The sequence below is a fragment of the Pygocentrus nattereri genome, chromosome 21, assembly GCF_015220715.1.
Source record: "Pygocentrus nattereri isolate fPygNat1 chromosome 21, fPygNat1.pri, whole genome shotgun sequence".
NCBI classification, from domain to species: Eukaryota; Metazoa; Chordata; class Actinopteri; order Characiformes; family Serrasalmidae; genus Pygocentrus; species Pygocentrus nattereri.
This window is the reverse complement of record NC_051231.1, coordinates 24,054,549-24,076,976: the sequence shown is the minus strand read 5'-3', so window position 1 is coordinate 24,076,976 and position 22,428 is coordinate 24,054,549. Positions and strand designations below refer to the sequence as shown.

Below are 22,428 nucleotides of genomic sequence, written 5' to 3'. Positions count from 1 at the left end.
TTGATCAAAAATTAAGGTCAATTTGTCTGCTGAGTAGTTTCATTCATGCTATTGAGGTAGGATGGTGGATGCTGAATTGCATCATGCAGTACACCTGTCTGGCAGCATCTGCACTCATTAGGTTTCTCCAGTCATCTGTTCAGGTCTTTTATTTTAATTTGTCACCCATCTTTATATGGTAAGAGTTTCTAATAAATCAGGCAATAAGTGTAGGTACTAGATAGGTGTATCTAAAACACTGTCAACTTAGTGTGTAGACAGTTATTAGAGATCTTGGATGAACTAACACTGTGTCAGTGATGGACTGAAAGGCCTGGTCTTTGGGCTGGACATAAAGTCTAATTTTCCCTTAAGGCAAACAATGAAGCATTATAACTTGCCACAGGGTCAAAGAGGACAGCTGTGTTGAATGCACTTTTTACCCCTCTGAATCATGAATTGTTGCCTGTCTGAAATTCTGCCGGTGTAAACTGGAATCAGAAACTTGAGGACAGTTGCTGATGTAGCTTCCTCATTGAAATGAGGAGGGATTCAGCAAAGTATAGCAGAGACAACATTTACTGTCCCATAGCCTCCATCCCCATCATGGCTTGCCCAGTGTTTTGGATCCTGGTGCTCCTGAAGCTTTTTGCAGCTGAGTGTAAGTAGATTTCCAATCAGCTTAAACATGCTTGCTCTGAAGTCATAGAACTACCATGGATGTGTTCTATCTTATTCTTTAAAGCAACACTTTAAATATATTATACTCAAAAACAAGAAGCTCTTTAACAATGCACTTAATGCTATTGCTGACTTAAAGGTGAATAAAACACTTTTTTAGATTTCACTGAAATGTAAACAAAGCCATTCAGAATGGTTTGAGGTGAAACCATGCATTATAGATAAACTTCCCAGCTCTGCTTTACTTCAGTGGTGATACAGGGGTTGTGACTAGACATTTAGAGTTTCTCAGTGTATTTTTATCAGTGTATTTCATGTAATGACTTTTAGGAGCATTAACCACTCTGTTGGCTCATACATCTCACCACTGCATTCAACATGTCTAACTGTGTGTTTCTTATGAATGGAGCATTTCACATCAAACCTCTCTGAATTACTTATACATTTTAATGATTTGAATATGCAGAATATTGAACAATTTTCAGAATTTTTGAAAAATGAAGAATTTTCTAGTATCACCTTTATCAGGCCAGCAAAGACAACATATGCAAAACAAAAATAAAAGACCCTTCTTCATTTATTTGGCACAAATGATTAATTTTTAACCTTCAGGAATAAATCACATATATTTGTGTGTGTGTAAAACCACTTTAAATGACTATGTTTACTTCTATGTTTACTATGCTTACTTATTTTTTAAAAACTGTGAAATACCCCTTTAAGTGGACACATGAATAATAAAAAATGCTATAAGCCTTTGAACATGTGCGTTTTAAAAGTATTTGTATGCTGTGTGCTTTATCCCTCCATCTGTACTTGGACTGCACAATGTGGCACTACAGTGATTAGCTGGAGAGCGTAGCTTATTGTTCAACAACATTGTCAGCAGAGCCGTTATTTGTTTCCAGCTTCTCTGTAAAGTTTACCTACAGACATTTAGCTTGTATAGGATTACCCAGGTTGACCTGTATGGGTCAAGGGACAGTACAAAGCTTTCAGTTCCTGTGGAGTGAGACCACAACTTGCTCTTCTGTTTTCATGTTTTGTGCTCAGCCTGTTCAGTCATCATGCTTCTCCACAGAACTGTTTTTGCCCTACGTATGGCTTCTGTTGATAACCGTGTAGCCTGTGTTTGGTTTGTGTTTGCTGTGTTGTTTTGCATTTATGCTTGATTTATGTTGTATTGTTGCATCAGTTGTTGTTTATGTAGTATTCAAAGTACTGTAGTTTGTTGTTTGGTATTAAACACATCAACAAGTCTTTTTAAGGTTTTAAACTCAAAACAACATTCAGGTCACATCTCTGACCAGTTCAATCAAATGGGTTAACCAAGCAGTAAACCATACATACCCTGTCAGAAATTCCAGAATACTTTACTGAAGATAGAACTAGGAAGCTTTTCAATAGAATATCTTTACATATGGACATCTCTACTGAATTAGTCCCACAGTTAAAAAAATATTTAAAAATAATGATGTTATGAACAATTTAAACATAGTAATGAGCTAAATATATGCAAAAGCATCATTTATAGGTTACTTTCTCTTGAAAAGTGTTTGTACCAAACCCTAACTCTAAATTTAAAATTTCAATTGTGAAACTTGTCAAGTGTTGTTTACTTAAAAGTTCTTTTTTTATTTCAAAGTTGAAAGATTTAGATTTATCATGAGCTTAATTGAAGAAAAAAGTGTTAGTCTGTAGGTGGGGCCATATTTTAGCCACACCCCTGTGTGAGACTGAATCTGTGTCCCTCATAGCCACATAGCAAATAGTTAGATCACATTGTTGTTAAATGTGTCCCAAAATTTGAAAATCTGTGCATAAAATTATGAATTGACACTACCGAAACCCATATTTCCTGAAATTAAGTAAACATTTTGGCCTTTTAATGAAAACAACTGTGATTTTCTGTGTGTATAACTGTTCAAAGCTGTGTTTGCCAGTCATGTACTGACTATTTTTGAGTTCTGCTCAAAATGAACTAAAATTGTCAATGTGGGTCACTTCAGAAACATTAGGGAATGTTTCAGTAGAGTTATTGTTGGTTTAGTAGAGACAAATTGGAGTGGTCAGGCATTTATTGTAATAAAATATTGACAATTAAGGTATAAATTCCAAGTCAGTTAAAATTGTGTTTTGTTACAGTGTCATGAACTCTAACTTTGAACCAATTTGGCAGAATGATCTAATATACTGTTGTCAGAAGAAAACCTTGTATCTCCAAAATGATAACTTTACAGGACAAGGAAAACACCTACTTTACTTTTAATGTAAGTCAATGGAAGCAGAATTTTTTCAAAGTCATTTTGGGCTGTTTCTTTTGGTTCATTCTTCATGAAATGTACACACAATATAAAAAGCAACTGAAACAACAAAATCGAGATACAAGGTGTTCTTCTGACAGTGATATATATATATATATATATATATATATATATATATATTACTGTCGGAAGAACACCTTGTATCTTGATTTTATACACACACACATGTATATATATATATATATATATATATATATTATATATATTAACCATATATATATTATTAACTATATATATATTAACTGCTTAGTGCTTAGTGGAACACTGTTGAAAAGTTTCCCCCTAAGACTTCAACATTTAAAGAAATCAAAGGGAGATGCAACACCCCCACATGAATTCACTTTCTTCATGTAATTGTTTAATTTTTGCAGATTGACTGAATAAACATTAATTGTCCACTAAAAGCTCAACTAAAAGCTCAATGTTTTGCCAATTTTTTTAAACTTTGAACATTCTTGGCCAAATGAGGATGAGAATATACATGTGTATATGTTTGAATATGTATATATATATATATATACATATATATGTCTGTTTCTCTTACCAGGTCAGGACTTTATTCAAGCTCGTATAGTTGGCGGCTATGCTCCTTCACCAAACTCAGTTAAATACATTGTGTCTTTGCAAAGCTCCAAAGGCCAGCATTTCTGTGGAGGATCTCTGGTGCACAAATACTGGGTGCTCACTGCTGCACACTGTAATATGGGGTGAGTTCTCTTTTTACGCTTCTTTCCCGAGCACATTACTTCCATACAGTTTGTCTGTTTGTGTGAATAACAGCACACTCAGGACAGAAGCTGAGCTTCTGGCCACTCTGCCAACCTGTGGGTGAGGCGGAAGCCAGAAAACGGGGGATACAGACACACCATAAGGAGGGTAACCTTGACTTGTCATTACAGGATTTCACAGTAATGCTTATCTGCTCTGCACCTCAAACACAGGGCCTTTGTGTCTGTGAAGGAATCCTGATGCATGAAGGGATCTGATGTTTCAGTAAAATGCACCATTATAGACACATGCTAGGCAACAAGGCAGACATTGTATGTGAATGCAGCAAAACTTTCTACTATTCCAACATTTTTTAATTCAGAGATACTAAACAGTATCCTATATTGGGGAAAATTTGGAAAATTAATTTTTCATCACTTTTTTTTTTAAGTTTGATGTAGCATGTTAACATTGTTAAAGTTTCAAAACAGTCGATATACGAAAATTAAGCTGAAAAAACAGGAATATTGAATTCACTCCTTTGTTTTGTCATAAAAGCTAATGCTTTACAAATATCCAGCAGTTTAACCTCAACCCATAATGCTGAAGGAGTGAACTCCCCTGGTCAAATTACATGTGAAACACATAACACATGCTCTACAGGGAATTCCATTGATTTTTCAAAATGTCTACATAATGAAATGGTTAAGATGTAAACAAATTCAATCAAAATATCTTAAAAATATCAAAATAACTAAAGGTTCCGTTTAGAGAAACTTTCAGTGTTAGAATTGTTTGCAGCAGTGGTGATAGGAACCAGATATCTGAAACATTTAATGCCTCTAAATGCTCCCTGACAGAAAGCTATTACATGAAATGGTTATGAATATAATGCCTGATACAACAACTGTGAGACAAGCTTTTTCCCTACAATGTGCTTTTTAAAAATGATTCACAGCAGACAGATACATGCACGGCACTGTATCGCAAAACAGTCCCCAAAGAAAAATGTTTTTTTCCAGATTTACCACTATTTTACCATGTCAGCATTGCATGTGAAAACATGTAGGTTCACAGGTCATTTTGGATAGTGAATTAAAAATGGCTACATTTGCATTGTAGACACTTTGATGTCTATACACTAAATCACTTGATGTCAAACCACTCTGAATGACTTTGCTTACGTTGCAACAAGGAATTATGCAGAAATTTTGAAAAATCGATGGAATTGCATGGAAATGCATGTTGCATTTTTCTGCAAATTTCAGTAAAAAGTTGTATTTATTTGCTTTGCTTAACATACTGAAAAAAAGAAAAAACATAAAATATAAAATGTGCCATAGACATTGCATAGACCACATTTTCACATTTTATTTTTTCCCGCTATGTTAAATTCAGCAAATAAACAATAATTGTGTAATTGTAATAATAAGTGTGTTCTCTGCACTGTTAATTTAATTTCACTTAGAAAATCAACTAAATGTGACATGTGACCAGGGCACCAAAACATTTGCATATGACTGTACTTATACAGCATGCCTAACTCATCACATACTTTTGCTTCACCTCTAAAACATCTTCTGAGTTTTGATTGCATCAACGGGCACCAGTGGCTGTAAATTTCATGATGAACTGACTAAAAGAAATGGCCTAAAATGACTTGGAAAAAAGTCTGGTTCCGTTGACTTACATTAAAGTAATTAAATTTCAATTTTAGGAACTGGAAAAAGGAAGTATTCTCAGGTTTTTCTATTGTTTATTATTCATTTCATGAGCAGTGTTTTACAGATGGATATGTGCTACTTTGCAATGTTTTGTTTTCGCTGATATACTGTGTGCGCTATATAATTATAGCTCTGTAGAATCAAGACATTTTTAATACTTAAAGTCATAACAAACTTGAATATGTGTATCATTACACCCCTGCTGTTTTTAACTGTGGAATGTACTTTATTGATTTTTTTTAATTACAGTATGTCACCCATTGTTGGAAGCAAGTTTATTTAAGAGCAGATATGTTGAGACATTAAGAGCTGTGGTGCAAAATTGAGGAAGCAAACTCTGGACATCAACCATGTCTCAGCTGACTACATTTATACATCCTATACTTTAAATTTTTTGCCAAGAACTTGAGAATGTCCTAAAACAGTTTTTACATCTGATCGCTCACTCTGCCATCACATTTCACTCTTAGGTATCAAAAGAGGGCAGAAAGTCTATAGAACCTGAATTGAGTGTCCCTGGCCTGTAGAGTGTTTTATACATGATATAATGCTTATTTCACATGAATGATATGCATGTCTTCCTCTCAGGGTGGATCAGATGATGCTAGTGGCTGGAGACTATGCTCTTGGTGTCTACGAAGGGACGGAGCAGTATTCTAAACCACACTTGCTTATACCTCACCCCCTGTACAACAAGACCACCAATAATGCAGACATCATGCTCATTAAGGTACAAGCCTTTGTTTTTATTTAGAAGTTGAATACAATGATATCATCATTTAATGTTAAAAGAACAATCTGGTATAAAATCACATTGACACAGTTCTCCACTTATCCCATATGTGCCAAAGAGATGTTTGCTTCAGGATCCAAAAGTTTAGCTTTGTAGCACGTCTGGTCACCCACAAAACCAGCATGAGTTGTCTTTTGGATGCTGGTGTGCTGGTTAACCAGCACGACCATGTTCAATCCATGGTCAGTCCAGTACCAGACCAGCATTAACCAACACAGACCAGCTTAAACTGAAATGGAATGCATGCTGGCCTCATCATTCTCTTGTTAAAGGGGAACTCCACCACTCCACTGATTTTTCTACATAATTAAATGGTTAACGTGTCAGTAAAATCACTCAGAGAGGTTTGGTGTGGAAATGCTTTGCTCAAGAAAAACCTACCCAGTACGAATTGTTCACAGTGATGAGGAGGTGGGAGGAGGAATGCCTCTAAATCTCCCTCACGGAAAGTTATTACATGAAGTAATTATGAATCCACTGCCTAATGTCTGAGACATTGTTTTAGGGTAGTTTTTTGATAAAGTTTTGGTCTTAAACAGCATTTTATTCTATTTTTAATTAATTCATGGCGGCAGGATACATAACGGATGTTCTAAGGCAAAATAGCCCCAAAGAAAACTGTTTATTTTACAATCATGAACATTTCATATATTAACTCGGAAGACATGTGTAGGTTCACTGGTAGTTTTTGATAGTAAATAAAAAGGCTATATTATCTGAAATACTTCCCCTTTAGGGAAACGTCAAATAGACTTGCTGTGATTTCTGACATTGTATGACACACAGCTATCTACTAAAAAGTCCAGACAAAATTCAGGCTTCCAGACAGCAACTGTTTGTTTAGCTACTCTACACATTTTTATCCATTCCATAAGTAACCGTATGCCATAGAGTTAAGATTACTTAACATTTCAGTGTTGTTTGAGGCAGTTTGTGATGATTTACGCATAAAGTTTACACAGTGCTAATTGATGAGGCAACGTTCCTTTGCTTTGTAACTTCATTAGCCTTGTAGCTCCAGGGCAACCAAGGCAAACGTCAGCCACCAACCATGTCTTGGCTGACTGACTATATTTGGCGTAAGGCAAAAACAGTGTAAATTTAATTTTTTTTTTTTTTTTTTTGCTGAAACATTCTTTTAACTGTGTGTAATACATTTCAACAGTGCAGTGGTGTAACTACTGGAAGACGGGGCAATAGCACTGCGGCCCATGGTGCAGGGGGGCTTGCAGCATCTGGGCCATCTGACATAATTGTTCACCCTTAATTCACAGAAAGATCCAATCTAACAACATACAATGGTATGCAAAAGTATAAATAAAATGGCAATATTATCTGAAAGACTTCCCCTTTAAGGAAACTTCAGACTTGCTGTAATGATATATTCATTACTTATCATTTTAAAATCTTAAATAGCCAATCTAATTATAGTTCATGTAAACATCAAGTTTATAGTCAGTTAAGTGGCATGCCTTGAGAGCTGTTGAGCTGAAAGTTGAGATATAACAAATGATATCTTTATATTTCTTATTCATTGAAAGTAATTTTCATAGTAGGCCCACATAAGAGCCATCACATCAGCTGTGAAAATAATTCTAACTGTATTCTGGCACATACATCGGAAAACGAAGCAGCAGCTTGAGCTGTATGACCAACTGTCTATGTATTACTTAAATCAACACTCCTGTCAGAGTAAATATTACCTTGAGTCATAACCAGAAGGATGTGGTGATTAAAGGCCCGAGAATAAGCCAGCTGTCCAGCTCTAATCTCTGCTCTGTGTGTGCTTGCTTTAGCTGCGGGCTCCAATAGAGCTGAACAGGTACATCTCTCTGGCTCCTCTACCCACACAGAACACGGGTGTGTTGCCCGGGCGAGTGTGCCGGGTATCAGGCTGGGGCTCCACCAGCCACAGCGGAGGCAAGATACCCCCTACACTTCACACCGTCAAACTGCCTATTGTCTCCACAGCCAAGTGTAACAGCAGTGAGTCCTTCAACGGAAACATCACATCCAACATGATCTGTGCAGGCTACAGCACTGGAGGCAAGGATGCATGCAAAGTAAGGGTGCATGTTTCAGACCTCTCAATGACCTGCCTCTGTTTACGCTTTTTTATTCTATGCATTATGAAATCTCTAATTTCTCAAATTTAATTACAATATATCAGAATGTTTTTAATATAACATCACTTGAATGAACAAATGTGATAGGCTACCTACAGGGTAGTGGAACATGGACTAAAACAATAAACCAAGGGGTTCTGGGGGATTTTTGTATTTAATTTTACCCCAGTACTGGCCAAAATATGTAGAGATTTCATTGAAGATTAATAGAATTGATTAGAGAAGCAGTTGAATTGGCTCTTCTTCTGTTCACTACTGCTTAATTTCTTTTTCCAAACCGCTTCATTTGTTCAAGCGCCGACACACCTATCCAGGCTATTAACACAGCAAAAAATCTAATGTAACCAGAAGCTCTCCCAGTTGGTTCACCAAGCATGTATGTTGTTCGAAAATGGACAAAAAGATGGACACAATTTAGGCCTCAAAGTGGCTGTTAGTACCTTTTTACCCATACATTGCACCTTGTCCCTTTTTAGAGATGATAGCATGTCATACAGTGTCAGAAATCACAGAAGCAAGCCTATGTATTCACTTTGCATAATGCTAATTGGGTATAAGCTGGTTAGCTAGTCTTGGCTCATCAACTACGTTTTGGGTAAGTTTAGGGAAACTTGTGTAATTAGTTATTTTGCTGAATTATTCCTGTGTTTGGTAGCTTTGTGCATGTGGCTCACTAAATTATATACTTGTCCCGTTGATTCCAGTGATTTATGACCCCTCATTCAAACTAAGGGCCACTGTCCACTGTATCTCGCAGCTGAGCTTTGATTCATTAGCTGACGAGGCTGCTGGTGTGTTAGCGGGGTGTTTAGTAGGTTGTGGTGTTTTGTTTTTCCAGGGCGATTCTGGAGGGCCACTGGTGTGTGATGGGCGGGTCTACGGCCTGGTCTCCTGGGGCAACGGCTGCGGTGATGCCAAGTTTCCAGGAGTGTACACGGCTGTGTCCAGGTTCCGTAGATGGGTAGACCGCATCATCTACAGCTCCTTCACACGATGCTACAAGTACTGAAGTCCAAAGGGGTCTGAATGCACTTCATGCTATGCGTAACATACAAATGAATTATCTGATTTATTATTTAATCGAAATAATCAAATTTAAGCACCGTAAAATTATGAACCTGTCTGTCATTGCTTTAAAAATATGTTTACATGTAAGAAGATATAGCTGCATACACTTTTTGTCTTCTCAGGCAAAATAGTGTGTTTTTATACATTTTTAACAATACCACAGTAATACTGAAAAACATAACCTTGTTTATTGATATCGAAATAGGCGTTTTTTCACACTGCATTGTGAAATCATCTCTATTCACAATACAGATTTACAGAATTGTCCTGTAACTGTGCCAATAAAGGCAGATAGATGTAAAAAAAAAAGTTATATCATTTGAGCAGATGAATCTTGAGTTCAGTAAACATATTTTTGTCATTTGCTTCTTTCTTGTTTGGTCTCAAGGGAAAGTCTTTTTAAATGCAATACAATAAAGTTAATACTAGCAAATTTCAGAGGTTGTTTGGGAATAATAAGAAGACCTGAATAAAATGGCCAAGAAAAACATTTATAGTCCTGATAATCCCTTTGGATGGCTGTAAATCCAGTAGGACTAGGTGTGTCAGCTCAGCCTTTTGAATTACGTTGGCGACATTAAAGACAGTTTCTGGTTTCACTGCCGGCACTTGATACCACAGTGTAAAGTGATAGGTGCACAATTGACTCTTTGTGAACTCTAAACAGCCATTCACACCAATTTATTCTTACACGTCATAAGGTATTTTCTGCTATTGTTACTTTTTTATTCGTTGCACTGTTCCATCATTTAAAAACAGGTTTTAGTAAGTTTAGTACTTAAGTTTGACACTCTGGGATTATTTGGTGGTAATGATGAACAGCTTTCTGCACAGTAAATGCTGCTTAAAAAAAGATAAACATGGTTCATTTTATTGAAAAATCTCATAGGCCCCATTTATGTGGGTTAGTAACCCTGTCTTGTAGCTTCACCTTGATGGTGTACAGACACTGTAATTCTATAGACTGTGTTGATGCACAAATTGTGTTAGCCATCATTGAACCCTTCATCAGTGGTCACTTTCTGACCACTGACTCTTGGCTGGATATTTTTCGGCCCTGGATCACTCTCAATCTACCACCGACACTGGTGTGTATAAAAACCCCAACAACACTGTACCTTATACATTCATACCAGGCGACACACACACTACTATGCAATTGCCATGATATTGCTGTGAATAGGGTAGAGGGTGATTGACAGATTGTGCAACACAGATGGCCTACAGCCTGTAGCGTTACACCTATGTAATGGACCAATAAGGTACATGGATTTGTGACTGGAAGGACAAGGTAGGTAATAAAATTGACAGTGTGCATATACAGTCATTTCTTCACGCTTTTCTAGGCTATGTAGTCGTTTATTGATTAATTAAAGCAGGTTTAAGGATGGATGATAATGGAACTTACACACATATCTACACATCAGCGTAGACGCTGTTTTATTGGTGAGTGAGAGAATGGCTCAGTTGTCAGGCAGCCACTGCAGTCTTGCTCAGTGCAAGCATGCAAGTCTGCTTCTAAGTGAATAGCTTACAATAAAGGCAGCCTTTCTTCTCTCACTTTCTCTCTTACCACCCTATCTTCCGTTTTATCTCCTCTTATGCATTCTCATCTATTACAAATGAGTCACGCTAAGTGATTTCACTGTGATTTTACCCTGAAATGTGTTAGGGCCACTGCAGTCAACACCTGGCTTTCACCTCCTCCATGTTAGATTACACAGAGAGATGCCCTGTGCTTTGGACACGGCAGAAATGAATTCGCATTGATGCAGAAAAAAGTGGTAAATAACACCCAAATGCAAACAGCTCACCGCTGATTTGGTCTCGCGATCTATCTTCACTCCAGTGCAGAAACGCAAGAACGGTAAATAACACTGAAACGCAAAAGATCTCCCTGCCTTTTGGGCTTGCATCATAGCTCTCAATTTCATGTCATGTTCATCATACAGAACCTACAGTAGACCAACTGTGTAAACTATATTGAGAATGGTCCACTACCCAAATAATATCTAGTGTTCAGACGCTGACCACTGATTAATAAGGTATAGGGTGGCTAACCAGTGTTCATGACAATAGATGGCCTACAGGTTGTAAGAGTACACCTATTTAGTGGACCTATAGAATGGGTAGCCCTCATAAAGCAGCCAATGAGTGGAAGCACAAGGCAAGTGTTTCTAATAAAGTGGTCATTTCTACATGCAAAATGTTTACTCTAATGCAGATTAATCAAATCCTTGAATGCCTTTGTTTGAACAGCTTTAGAAACGCTTGTCTACATACATATTGACATCTATAGCTCATGTATACATGTAAAATCTACAGTACAGTAAGAAGACTAGTAGCAGCAGACTAGCGGTCCAACATGATGAGCTATTGCACATCTCTCTTTGTTCTAGATAATGTGAATATGACTACAGGATCTTAACCACTTTTGAAGTCACCAAGACAGGGAAGAACAACTTTAGCATCTCATGGGTTAACCAATAGGCTTCAGCTTTAATGGTTTCTCTGACCCAGACATTGTTAAGACCAAATATCTGAAGTTGAAGACTGAAGAACAATGTGTTTCTACTACAAGAAGGATGTTGAACTGTAAATGATTTCCACTTTCTTTACACCTTGTGAAATCGACACTCGCTGTCCACTTTATTGGATGGCTTACATTGCCCACTATAGCTCATCAATCGGTTGGTCACCCTCCACTTTCTTTAAACAATGTGAAATTGACACTGTTCACATTATTGGACGGTTTACATTGTCCACTGTACACACTGTAGCTTATCAATCTTTTGGTCACCCTCTATTCCACTGGACAGCTTCTGACCACAGAACTGCTATTGACCAGATATTATGAGGTTCGTGAATCCTTCGCAAACACAGCAGTGATACTAACATGGTAAAGGTGTGGCACTTATACGAGGCTATCAGACACAGTTGTATTGCTGGGGTTTCTACCCACATCAGTGCCACTGCTATGTAGAAAGTGGTCCCCTGAAAACATCCAACCAAAAGTATGAAACTAACCATTAACGAAAATGTTCATCAACATAAGAGCTACAGTTACCTCTAACAGTACGCTCACAAAGTGTTTCTAATAGGGTGGCTGGTGAGTGTAGATGTCTGGTTCATTCAGGTTACATGGTACCACAGGCGTGCAGCTCGCATGTGGGCTACTAATACAAGGCTATAAACAGTATTCAAAAGATTAAGCCTTAAAAAGAAAAGGAGAAAATAATGAAGTGTATAGGGCTTAGTTGGATTAAATCGAGAGCTTTGTGGTGGCTATGTAATAAGCCTGCTATAGATGGTTTCTCAAATCCTTACATACACAAATCCACTTATTTGGTCGGATATACTGATTTGTGACAATGCATATGCAAATGAGCTGCTTAATAAGGTTTATATTACAAAGGCAACTGGCTGGTGGATAAAGGGACTTGAGACCCCATCTACATAGAGTTTGATAAAATAACCACTACAAATTTTTGTCATCTAAGGCTTCCTTTTGTTGAAAAGGTAACGTAGTTATCGTATGTGTGATCGGGGGTCGACAAAATGATGCTGCAAAAATCCCTCAAGATCATCACCGTGACTTCTGCCCTGTAGGAAGGCAGTAAAGCCCCAGCTGCCCCTCTTGGACCTGCGCGTGTGAGAGACAGACAGCGTGTGCCTATGTGTGAGGGAGAGAGAGAGTGTGTGCGTCCGTGTGTGTTTGCATCGCTTCCCCCTCATTTGCATTCGTTTCTCGGCTTCTTTTTTCCACGCCACGCTCCCTCATTCCAGACTTTCGCATTTGGAAACCTCCTGGAAACAAACACCAAAAAAAAAAAAAACACTTAGCATATCTGGCAGGGGAGCTGCTGCTTATACTTCTGACTGGAAAAAAGGGGCAAATTGTTAACATTTTCGCGCATTTTTGCCCCCCTCTCCAACCCACTCAGCACCAAGCACCCAGCCCCGGCTCGCGGAGACACACGTGCGCTTGGAGAGAGAGAGAGAGAGAGAGAGAGAGAGAGAGAAAGAGAGAGAGAGAGAGAGAGAGCCGCTCGCGCGCTGGGGAGACGCTTTCTTCAGTCGTCAGTTTCTCCATATTCTATTTCTTTCCGTTGTCGTCGTCGTCGTTTCCCTCAGTGAGAGGGGGGCTAACGCGCTAGCCGCTCGGCGTCGTTGTTTTTTTCAGCCACAACTTCAGCATGTCGGAGGTGCTGCCGTACAACGAGGAGAAAATGAGTCGTTATGGCGACGACGGCGACGAGGATCAGCACCTTTCCTTCACCTGCCGCCTCCAGGACACCAACAACTTCTTCAGCGGCAACCAGAACAAGCGACCGCCCAAGCTCGGCCAGATCGGGAGAAGCAAAAGAGGCGAGTTGATTAGCACCCAAGTCCTTTTGTTTACTGCATGTCGTCGTCGTCGTTGTCGTTTGGTCTGTTTTTTTCCCGAATGCTAAGGGCTACGACGACTTCGTGGTTGGATATTAGGTTGTGTAGAAAGCTGTTTGGTTCATTTGTGGATAAAATAACATGGTTTTGTGGGTTTTAAGAACGGTCTTTGGCGCACCTGACAAAAATATATTACCACTTTTACCTGATAAAAATAGCGCTTTTACCTGACGAGAAGAAAAAAAACGGCTTCACAGAATTCGTCAGTTAGAAACCGCGCAGTCTCGTGCGCCATTCAAATCTGAATTTAAACAGTGCCTGCGCTTTCTCTGTGGATGCTGTTGGCGTGTCCATAGTACGTTATGAGGCGATCAGGCTGCTTTTTCTCGTACCTGAAGGTGCTTTACAGTAAAAATCCATCATTAAACACGGTGTGTGTTTGCGTGAGAGCTGCGAAATCCATCACTAAACCGTTTGCTTGTGAGAGAGTGGAGGGGTGGGGGATGAGGTGAGGAGGAGAAGTAGCAGAATAGATGGAACATGTGAACATGCAACATGTCACATCCAACCCTCATGAACCTCTCTTTTTCTCCACCACCTTTAACAGTTGACGAAGACAATGATGCCGAAGCACTGGAGAAGACCACAGACAAGTCGTCCTCGTCGGCGTGAACGGATCCAAAGACTCTTAAACCTTTTGATGTGTGTACCCAAAGACATTGTAAAGAAGCACTCTCTCCCATCTGGCAACAAAGCACTTCACACTTGCTCTCCAACTCCCCATGTCCATTGAACGGGGGATTGCTGATGGACATTGCGGCGGGCGCCCGTGCAGGGGGGATCTGGACGAAAGGGCCCAGGGGGTCATGGAGGAATACTGTGTTTTCCAAACTTCACTCGAGCTATGTGCAATGACAGAGGTCAGTCTCGTAAAACGAGGCTGGCCTCTCCTACCGGGATATGATGAAGCAATTAGAGAGACTGAGCGAATTATACCATTAACATCAATCCAGTGTCTTCCCCCCAGCTGTAATCTGATGCACAGTTAGCGGAGTTGCCACTGATGATGTTAATGGTAAAATGGCAAAGTCAACATCTCTTCCACAGTGAATCTCTAAAGAGATTCACTATGTATTTAAGGGGAAAAAGGCTATTTATTAAATCTTTGGATACATTTTTTGCAGTGTTGGAGGTCTGAGCAAATATTTTATAGAGAATGACAGGGAAAACAAGTGATTTTCCTTCCGATTTATGTTTTTTGGATGTAGCTTGACTAAGGGATTACCATGGTCTACCCCCTCCTCTCTCCTTTATGGTAATTTCATACATGCATTTGATGTTTCTGAGCTGATGAGGGTTAGATCAGGTATGTCAAGTTCAAAAAACAAAAAAAATTACTGTTGCATTATTATTATTGTACTACATATTTATTGTAGGTGTGCCAAATAATCATGACAGAAATATGTATTTCTGTGCTCTATACATGTGCACAGTTTTATTAATATTCGGTGTTCATGTTTACAGGGCTTTTTTCATACTAGTGATGTACTTTAGTCATGCATGACGAACCTCGAGACCTCAAGAGAATCTTCTTGATTATTATAATGGCTAATGTTGTGTTTATTTCACAGAACATTTCTACGGGAATATCTGTAATATTAAAGATTTTGAGAAACAGAAAAAAAATATGAAAAGCAGATGTTTTTGCCACAAATTCTTCTTTCTCCATCTCTGTCTATCTTTCTCTCTAATGCCCTGTTTGGCCTGGTTAAATCTGTGTGCGTATAAATCCAGGGGACGTGACATTTCCGTAGCTGCCGCGTGCGTTGAATGATTCATGGTATGGGAAGAGCCTTTGTCAGAGTGAGGCGTTTTTAAAGCTGGTCTACTGAGATTATCAAAAAAAAAGAAAACCAAAAAAAAAAATACCATGGCACGTCAGGGAAAATATCATCCGTACGAGCCATAGGAGTGCGCTTGGCATGGAGCTTTCTCACTGGGAGCTGCCACTCCTACCAGTCTGGTCTTAATGCTCATTCAAAGCGCACGGACTGGAGATGGGCTGCCATGGCAACAGATGCACCTTTTCCTTTTGTGTACAGCAGCGTTGAGCGCGAACGACTCAGGCTGTTTAGGAGCCGAGCGCTCAGTGTCCTCACGCTTGCATTTTGCAATAGCTGCAATACTGCAGTTAGGGGTGGACGATGTTGCAAATATGTAATATCACGATGAATACGCTTGAATGCATTTTCACGATACATGATACGCAACATGATTTTCTGATTTTTATTCAGTTTGTACATTAAATATTTCATAGAATTTGTAATTCATAAAAATATCAACAAAAACTGAGTACAGTGATTTTTATTCCAATTACACCAGGCAAGCGATGCTTTCTTTGAAATGCTATATTGTGAAAAGTCATCTGCAGTTTTGTCATTGTTTATTTTTTGCACATTTTCAAAACTTCAGCTACCATTTGCATTGTGTCAAAATTTCATGATGTATGGACCAATAGAAATGGTTCAAAATCTTGTTACTTTAACTTTCATTACACATTAAGAATGTTTTTCCCTTTTGTAAAGTTATCATCTTAGAGATTCAAGGTTTTGTTATGCAGTTGTTCAGTGTTCTAAAAGTTTTCAATGTAATTTATCATGATATCTATAACATGTATTCATATTGCCCACCCCCTACTCCAATATTGCAATTCTGTGGCTTTGGTATGCTGTAGGATTTAGTGAGAGGCTTTTTTTCACCAAAAATACATGACTAAGCTGTTGGTCAGCTGGGTTTTGCAAGCCTTTAGTAGAGCTTGAACGGGATTTGGCCACTGAGCACTGCACAAAGCCCATTGCTTCAACTGAAAGGGTGAACTGAAACTGGCATTTGAATGGCTGTCATAGGAAAACACAGCACTGCAATTAGATTACTGCTGTTTCAAAAAAAAGAAGAGCACCTTCCTGTTTCCTTTGAAGGCAAAGAATGGGGCGGGGTTAGGGGTCATCATGGTGTGAGGAGTATTGTGCTTGTACATTTCTAGAAAAGTCACAATTAGGGAATACTGAGGTATGAAGATCACGATAAGAATAGCGTCAGCTCTCATCAAAAAGCCCTTACGTAATGCTCTGGGGAAGTCACCCCCCCCAAATGGCGTATACAGAAAAGCACTGTGTTTGGTAGAGGCATGCAAATATTGTGATGCCGAGCCCAATTTGCATTTGGCTACATGCTTTTTTTCTGTCTTGTTTAGTGCATGGGGCCTCCCTCGTTGGGATGCATGGGAGTGCCCCCTCCACCAAGAGTGACTCACACTTTATCAGAGTGGGTTGCTGGGTAAAGGCTGCGATGCTCATAGAGGAAACTTTCTGGTGTTTTTTGGAAATGATCTGTGGAAAGTTTCTGGAATTCCGAGGTTTAATTTTGTTAAGGAGAGCGACTGCACGGTATGACGTGATGTTTGGACAGGTTTTTTTTTCCTGAACTGTATATGCTCACAGAGCTCAGTCTCTGAAGCAGTTCAGGCACTGGACTTCCATTACTCCATGGAAGTGAGATTCTAAAATTAGGAAAAGGTTAACATGACTTAATGTGCTAAAATAATGAGCTAGGAGCACTAAATATGTCTCACATCTTACTGATCGTAGTAAGATTTTTTTCTCGCAATTTAAAGCCATTATAAACAAAGTGGTACTGCCATTTCAGAATAACCAACTGAGGAACTGTAAACACCAAAATGGGATAAATTTGGCACTTAATATACAAAAATAGTGACCCACCCTACTGATGATAGGGTGGGCAATAGGACGATGTTTTGTCATCACCATGATAAATTATGTCACGGTACACTTTTCTGAGCATATTGGATATTGTCAGTACATAAATACTGCTGACCAACTGCATGAGTCATTACAAAGACAGCATGTTTAGTCCTGTTTATTTGAATTTAGTTCAGTGCAGGATGTGAAACACTGTATAAAAGTAATTGTATATTCATTATATTCATGGTTTTTGACAGTTTATTTTTAGTATTTTTAACTGCTGGGGCTTTTTGTATCTGTTCTATCTTATCATACTTATTTTTTATTCTTATCAGAAACCTAATATGATATGATGTGAAAATATTTCCAGGTATCATGATACTGTATGTTTGCCCTATCACCCACCCCTACCTAGGAATACTTGTGTTTGAACACCTTAGCACTTCATTTTTTTTAATCACTTAAATTTTTTCTCCATTGAAATTCATGGAAATTCAGTGATTTGACAACATTTCTATATAATAAGATCATTAAGACACAAAGTTATTCAAAGTGGTTTGACATGAAATATTCCATTCCAGAGAAACTTACTAAGGCAGACTTGTTTATAGCGGTGGTGAAAGGCACTAGATGTATGAAGAATTGAGTGTCTGAAAGCTATCTTACATACATAAAATGGTTGCAAATTCTTAATTTTTTTAGATTTGCCTCGTTTTACTATTATCACCATTACATATAAAAACACAGAAGACACATTTAGCTTCACTGGTCATTTTGGACAGTGAAATGGCTATATTCACTCTATAGATATTGTGGCCCCTGGTTTCTATCACCACAGTTTTAAAGTTGATATATTTCTCTACAGTGACCCATTTCAAATCTAACCACTCTGAATGACTTTGTTTACATCTCAGTGATCAAATTGTGGCAGAAATTTTGCAAAGTGGAATTCCCATTTAAAGTACTATCAGAACAACTTAGAAACACCGAATGAGAAAATTCGTACTAAAACAATGAGTTGGAAAAACACAATGTCATGCTTGTAACAATACAAGAACCCTTTTTGGTGCTGCAGAGAACGATTTTCAAAAAGGTTCTACATAAAACAATATACAACACATTCTCCATCACTCTGAAGAACCATTTCACTATGCAGAGAACCATTCAAGCATGAAATGAGTCTATATAGAACTCATGGTTCTAAATAGAACCAGTCACCTCAGTAAAGAACCCTTGAAGAACCATATTTGTTTAGGTGCTGTGTAGATTTGTATGGAAGGCTGGTTGTTGTTTGGTGAGTCTGAAGCCAAGAGACACACACACACACACACACACACACACACACACACTCTACATGTACACAGTGCACACCAGATAGAGACACGCTGCTGGCTGACTGGACTGTTTCCATGGTAACCATTACAGGTTTTAGCTCCGTTCACTGCTGCAAAGTCGTCGGGGGGAAGCGGACGAGAGAAGTTTTCACAGAGAGAGAGGCATTTTTGTTTTTTGGTGCAGAGGCTTGAAAAAAAAAAGACGCCTCGATAAGGTTGTATTAACTGCGTCTTACTTGTTTATGTGTATAAATGTGCATTATTTACATCCAAATGATGTAATGTAGGACTGTCCTTGGAAATCGGAATTATGCCTAATTCTGCTAAAGGCTGGATCTTTCAGCCTCTGAAAAGGATATTATAACAGCATCACTACATATAGGTTTACACGCTCCAATAGGCCTGTGTATTACATAACAAAACAGGATTTACTTCTGGTCTATATGGCAAAACAGAATGTAGCATTTCTGCGTACCTTGGCATGTCAGAGTATCTTAAATGTAGGCTGTATATAAGACTGTATTATAAGACTATTCAACATATTTCTAGATTTTTTTTCTTATATACATTGAATGAAATCAAGGGATTACCTTACTGTTCTATTTCTTTAGAAATTTGAAATAGAATAAAAATTAGATGTAGCCTGTATTTATGATACAAGATCTCATTTTTTGCACAGTGTTCAGAAATATAATCAGCTCTGTGATACTTACATGCACCTCTATGCTCCCTGTACACTAACAGGCCAAGCCACTGAAGAGACTGTGAGAACTCATCACTACCTACTGCACGGATATCATTTTCAGCGTGGCACAGAGTGGTCTCTTTGTCTTCATGGCACACGCCGACTCTGTCAGGCCTTGGGCCACATGGCTGCTAAGTGTCTAAGTGAGGCTCCTGAATAAAAGATGCTGGCCCAGATGGATGTCCACCGTGGGTCTCTGCATTAGTCCTGCATGCCGACTTTGGCAACAATCCAGGCAAGCTATGGGGACATGAAATCATTGCCTGGAACAAAAGGAACCATGTAGAAGCTAATGGCTTGACTTCAATCAAAATGCAAAGGCTTGACTCAAATGCCATTTAGAGCACTTTTGTAGTTTTATGTTTTATGCTTACTGCATTTGTTTTGTCCATGCCCAAAAAAACTCAAGTGAGAAAATATGGTTTGCGCAAGACTCAACTACAGTCTATTATCTGCACCACAACGGCTTAGTTATTTGTCCATCAGCACTACTAGCTCATTTCCATTTTCACTAGTTAACTACCAGCTTCCATTTTCACCATAGTTAAGTTTCTAGCTAATTTCCATATTCACTGGAGTTAGCTACTAGCCTAGCCATCAGCACTAGAGTTTAAATCTTTCTGAGGAATTACATTTCTATGTGAAAATATGAAGAGCACTAAGCAGACAACATTGTGGTTACCTAAATAATTTTTAAAGTTGTTTTCCCATGTAATAGCTGGGATTTCACAAGAGCATTGTAATAGGTAAGGGAATGTTATTGGGACTATCCTGGAACGTTGCTGCAGCTTTCAATAATTTAAACATTCCTGGAATGTCATGGGAAAATTCTCTAAATAATGCACAACATGAAGTGAACATTCCATAAACAAAACTTCCCCGATAAAACCAAAGGAAGATCTAAAAAGATCTGTTCTCAGAAATAAACAGCAATTCTTAGTTCAGTGTCTAATTTTCATCTGCACCAGAGTTAGCTACTATGTCCCTGCAGACCCTGTGCAGGTAAACGAAAAATGAATGAAAAACCCAAGATAAACACAATAAGAATATGGAGAAAGAACTAACACAAGATACAATAAAGTCCCACAATCTTCATTATAATCACATTCCTAACCCTGAACACGTAACATACTCTGTTTTAACAGGCTTACAAAGCTTAAAGACACATAATAATCATAATAAAATATTAAAGAACATATTTAAAGAAAAAACTTGTTCTTTGAATTGTTCTTGATAATGAATTAAGAAATAAATAAAGAGAGCTCATAAGAGGTCTTAAAAGAAGAAGAATTTATCTTAAGCTTTTTTAGTATGAAGTTAAGCAAAACACATTTAAAAAGATTTTATTTCTTAAGACACTTTTGTGAATCCAGCCTATGTTCCTGGTTCTAGAGCTGAATTATAGAAAATAAGCTCAACAGTAGAAGAAGCAATGGAAGTATTGAGTATCAGCATTATAAAAGGAAGTAATGCATTATTAAGAGAGTAATAAGGCAGGACTAGCTGTGTGTTATTGGAGAATGATTGCTTGTGTCAGAGGTTGACAAAATAGATGGACAGCTCAGAATCAAATGCACAAGGCAGGTACATCACAGGCCTTTACTTATTACAGCTTACATGTGTTAACAGCGAAGATTTCAGCTCTTACAGGATATCAAATTGGAGATATGTGATCATTTATAAGCTACAGAAAGCTGCAAAATGTTTTCCCCCTTGTTGTATAAGATTTTACCTTCTCCGTTAGTAGACAAGGTCAGGTGAGGCTCCAATACTGTATTCTGGCTGTGTGGGAGGTGAAAACTCAAAAACATACAAAAAGAGTTTTGGTCTGTGTCATTTTCATTACTCATACTGGTACCTTCAAGAAGTCAGTAAAAGCAAAGTTAGGAAAGGTGAAGATTTTGAGCTTCAGAACTACCGTTAGCAGAGGAGAGACTTTCAAACTTCCATGCGACGCAATGCCAAATTAACACGATGAAACACAGCACAGATCAGCATGCATTTCATGCTGGTCTATGCTGATTTATGCTGCTCTGGTGCTGGTTTAGCATTAAAACATGACACTTGCTGGTTTTGGTGGTGATCAGCTAATCCAACTTCCATTGCTGCTGACCAGCATACCACACACAACATATGCTTGTTTTGCTTGTGACCAGCAATGATGGTCTAAGCTGGTTTTTCTAGCAGGGTACTAAAGGTACTAAAATGTGGAAAAATGCTAAGCAGACTAAAATGGCCTCAATTTTGCATCAATATGGCAAGAAAAGCTCCAGTCTCAGAGACTGCCCAATTGGCTTGTGTTGCAGCAGTAACAGTGAGTTACATGACACCTACGTTTAGATCTATGGGAAAGACAGTAAAGAGGTTTGGCAATTGAGGTAGAAAGTGTACATTCAATGACTGAAATGCTTGTGTAAGGAAACACAGAGGAGCACCTGTATCAAGTGAGTAAGAATGGCCATGTAGGACATGATCAGACTGCAAGCAAGAACAATCCAATCACAGCTACACAGAAAGGGATGTTATAGTATGGCTGTAGTGCAACCCCTCATTACAAAGACAAGTGCACATTTGAGATGTCAGTGGTGCAAAAACCATGGGCGCTGTTCTGCAGAGTGATACTGGATCAGATGAGTCATCCTTTACCATATTCTTCCAGTGAGAGAGTGCATGTGCAGCATACACCAAGATAAATGGTTTGATGAATATGACGATGTAAACCACATACAATCAGTCACAGTCATTAAAATAAATGGATTGAAATACATTTTAAACCAAAACTTTATCACAGAACTATCA

The 22,428-nt window shown here is 38.4% G+C and overlaps 2 protein-coding genes across 2 annotated transcripts; both read left to right on the top strand.

Annotated features, from left to right (window-relative positions):
* The first annotated feature begins 539 nt into the window (after positions 1-539).
* On the top strand, positions 540-9,908 carry LOC108411514 (trypsin-3). The gene is made up of 5 exons (XM_037532470.1): positions 540-640; positions 3,532-3,691; positions 6,005-6,146; positions 8,006-8,272; positions 9,174-9,908. The coding sequence occupies exons 1-5, from the start codon at positions 586-588 to the stop codon at positions 9,342-9,344; spliced, it is 795 nt and encodes a 264-aa protein (XP_037388367.1). The 5' UTR covers positions 540-585; the 3' UTR covers positions 9,345-9,908.
* Positions 9,909-13,151: 3,243 nt separating this feature from the next.
* si:dkey-33m11.6 (uncharacterized protein LOC555986 homolog) lies at positions 13,152-15,745 on the top strand. The gene is made up of 2 exons (XM_017683127.2): positions 13,152-13,771; positions 14,397-15,745. Exons 1-2 carry the CDS (start codon positions 13,600-13,602, stop codon positions 14,459-14,461), a joined length of 237 nt encoding a protein of 78 aa, XP_017538616.1. The 5' UTR covers positions 13,152-13,599; the 3' UTR covers positions 14,462-15,745.
* Positions 15,746-22,428: the final 6,683 nt, after the last annotated feature.

Excerpts from the sequence above, each read along its gene's own strand:
- LOC108411514 (XM_037532470.1), top strand. The coding sequence starts at position 586 with ATGGCTTGCCCAGTGTTTTGGATCCTGGTGCTCCTGAAGCTTTTTGCA. Across the intron at positions 3,692-6,004 it reads GCTGCACACTGTAATATGGG|GGTGGATCAGATGATGCTAG; the intron begins GTGAGTTCTCTT and ends TCTTCCTCTCAG. Across the intron at positions 6,147-8,005 it reads CAGACATCATGCTCATTAAG|CTGCGGGCTCCAATAGAGCT; the intron begins GTACAAGCCTTT and ends TGCTTGCTTTAG.
- si:dkey-33m11.6 (XM_017683127.2), top strand. The coding sequence starts at position 13,600 with ATGTCGGAGGTGCTGCCGTACAACGAGGAGAAAATGAGTCGTTATGGC. Across the intron at positions 13,772-14,396 it reads GATCGGGAGAAGCAAAAGAG|TTGACGAAGACAATGATGCC; the intron begins GCGAGTTGATTA and ends CACCTTTAACAG.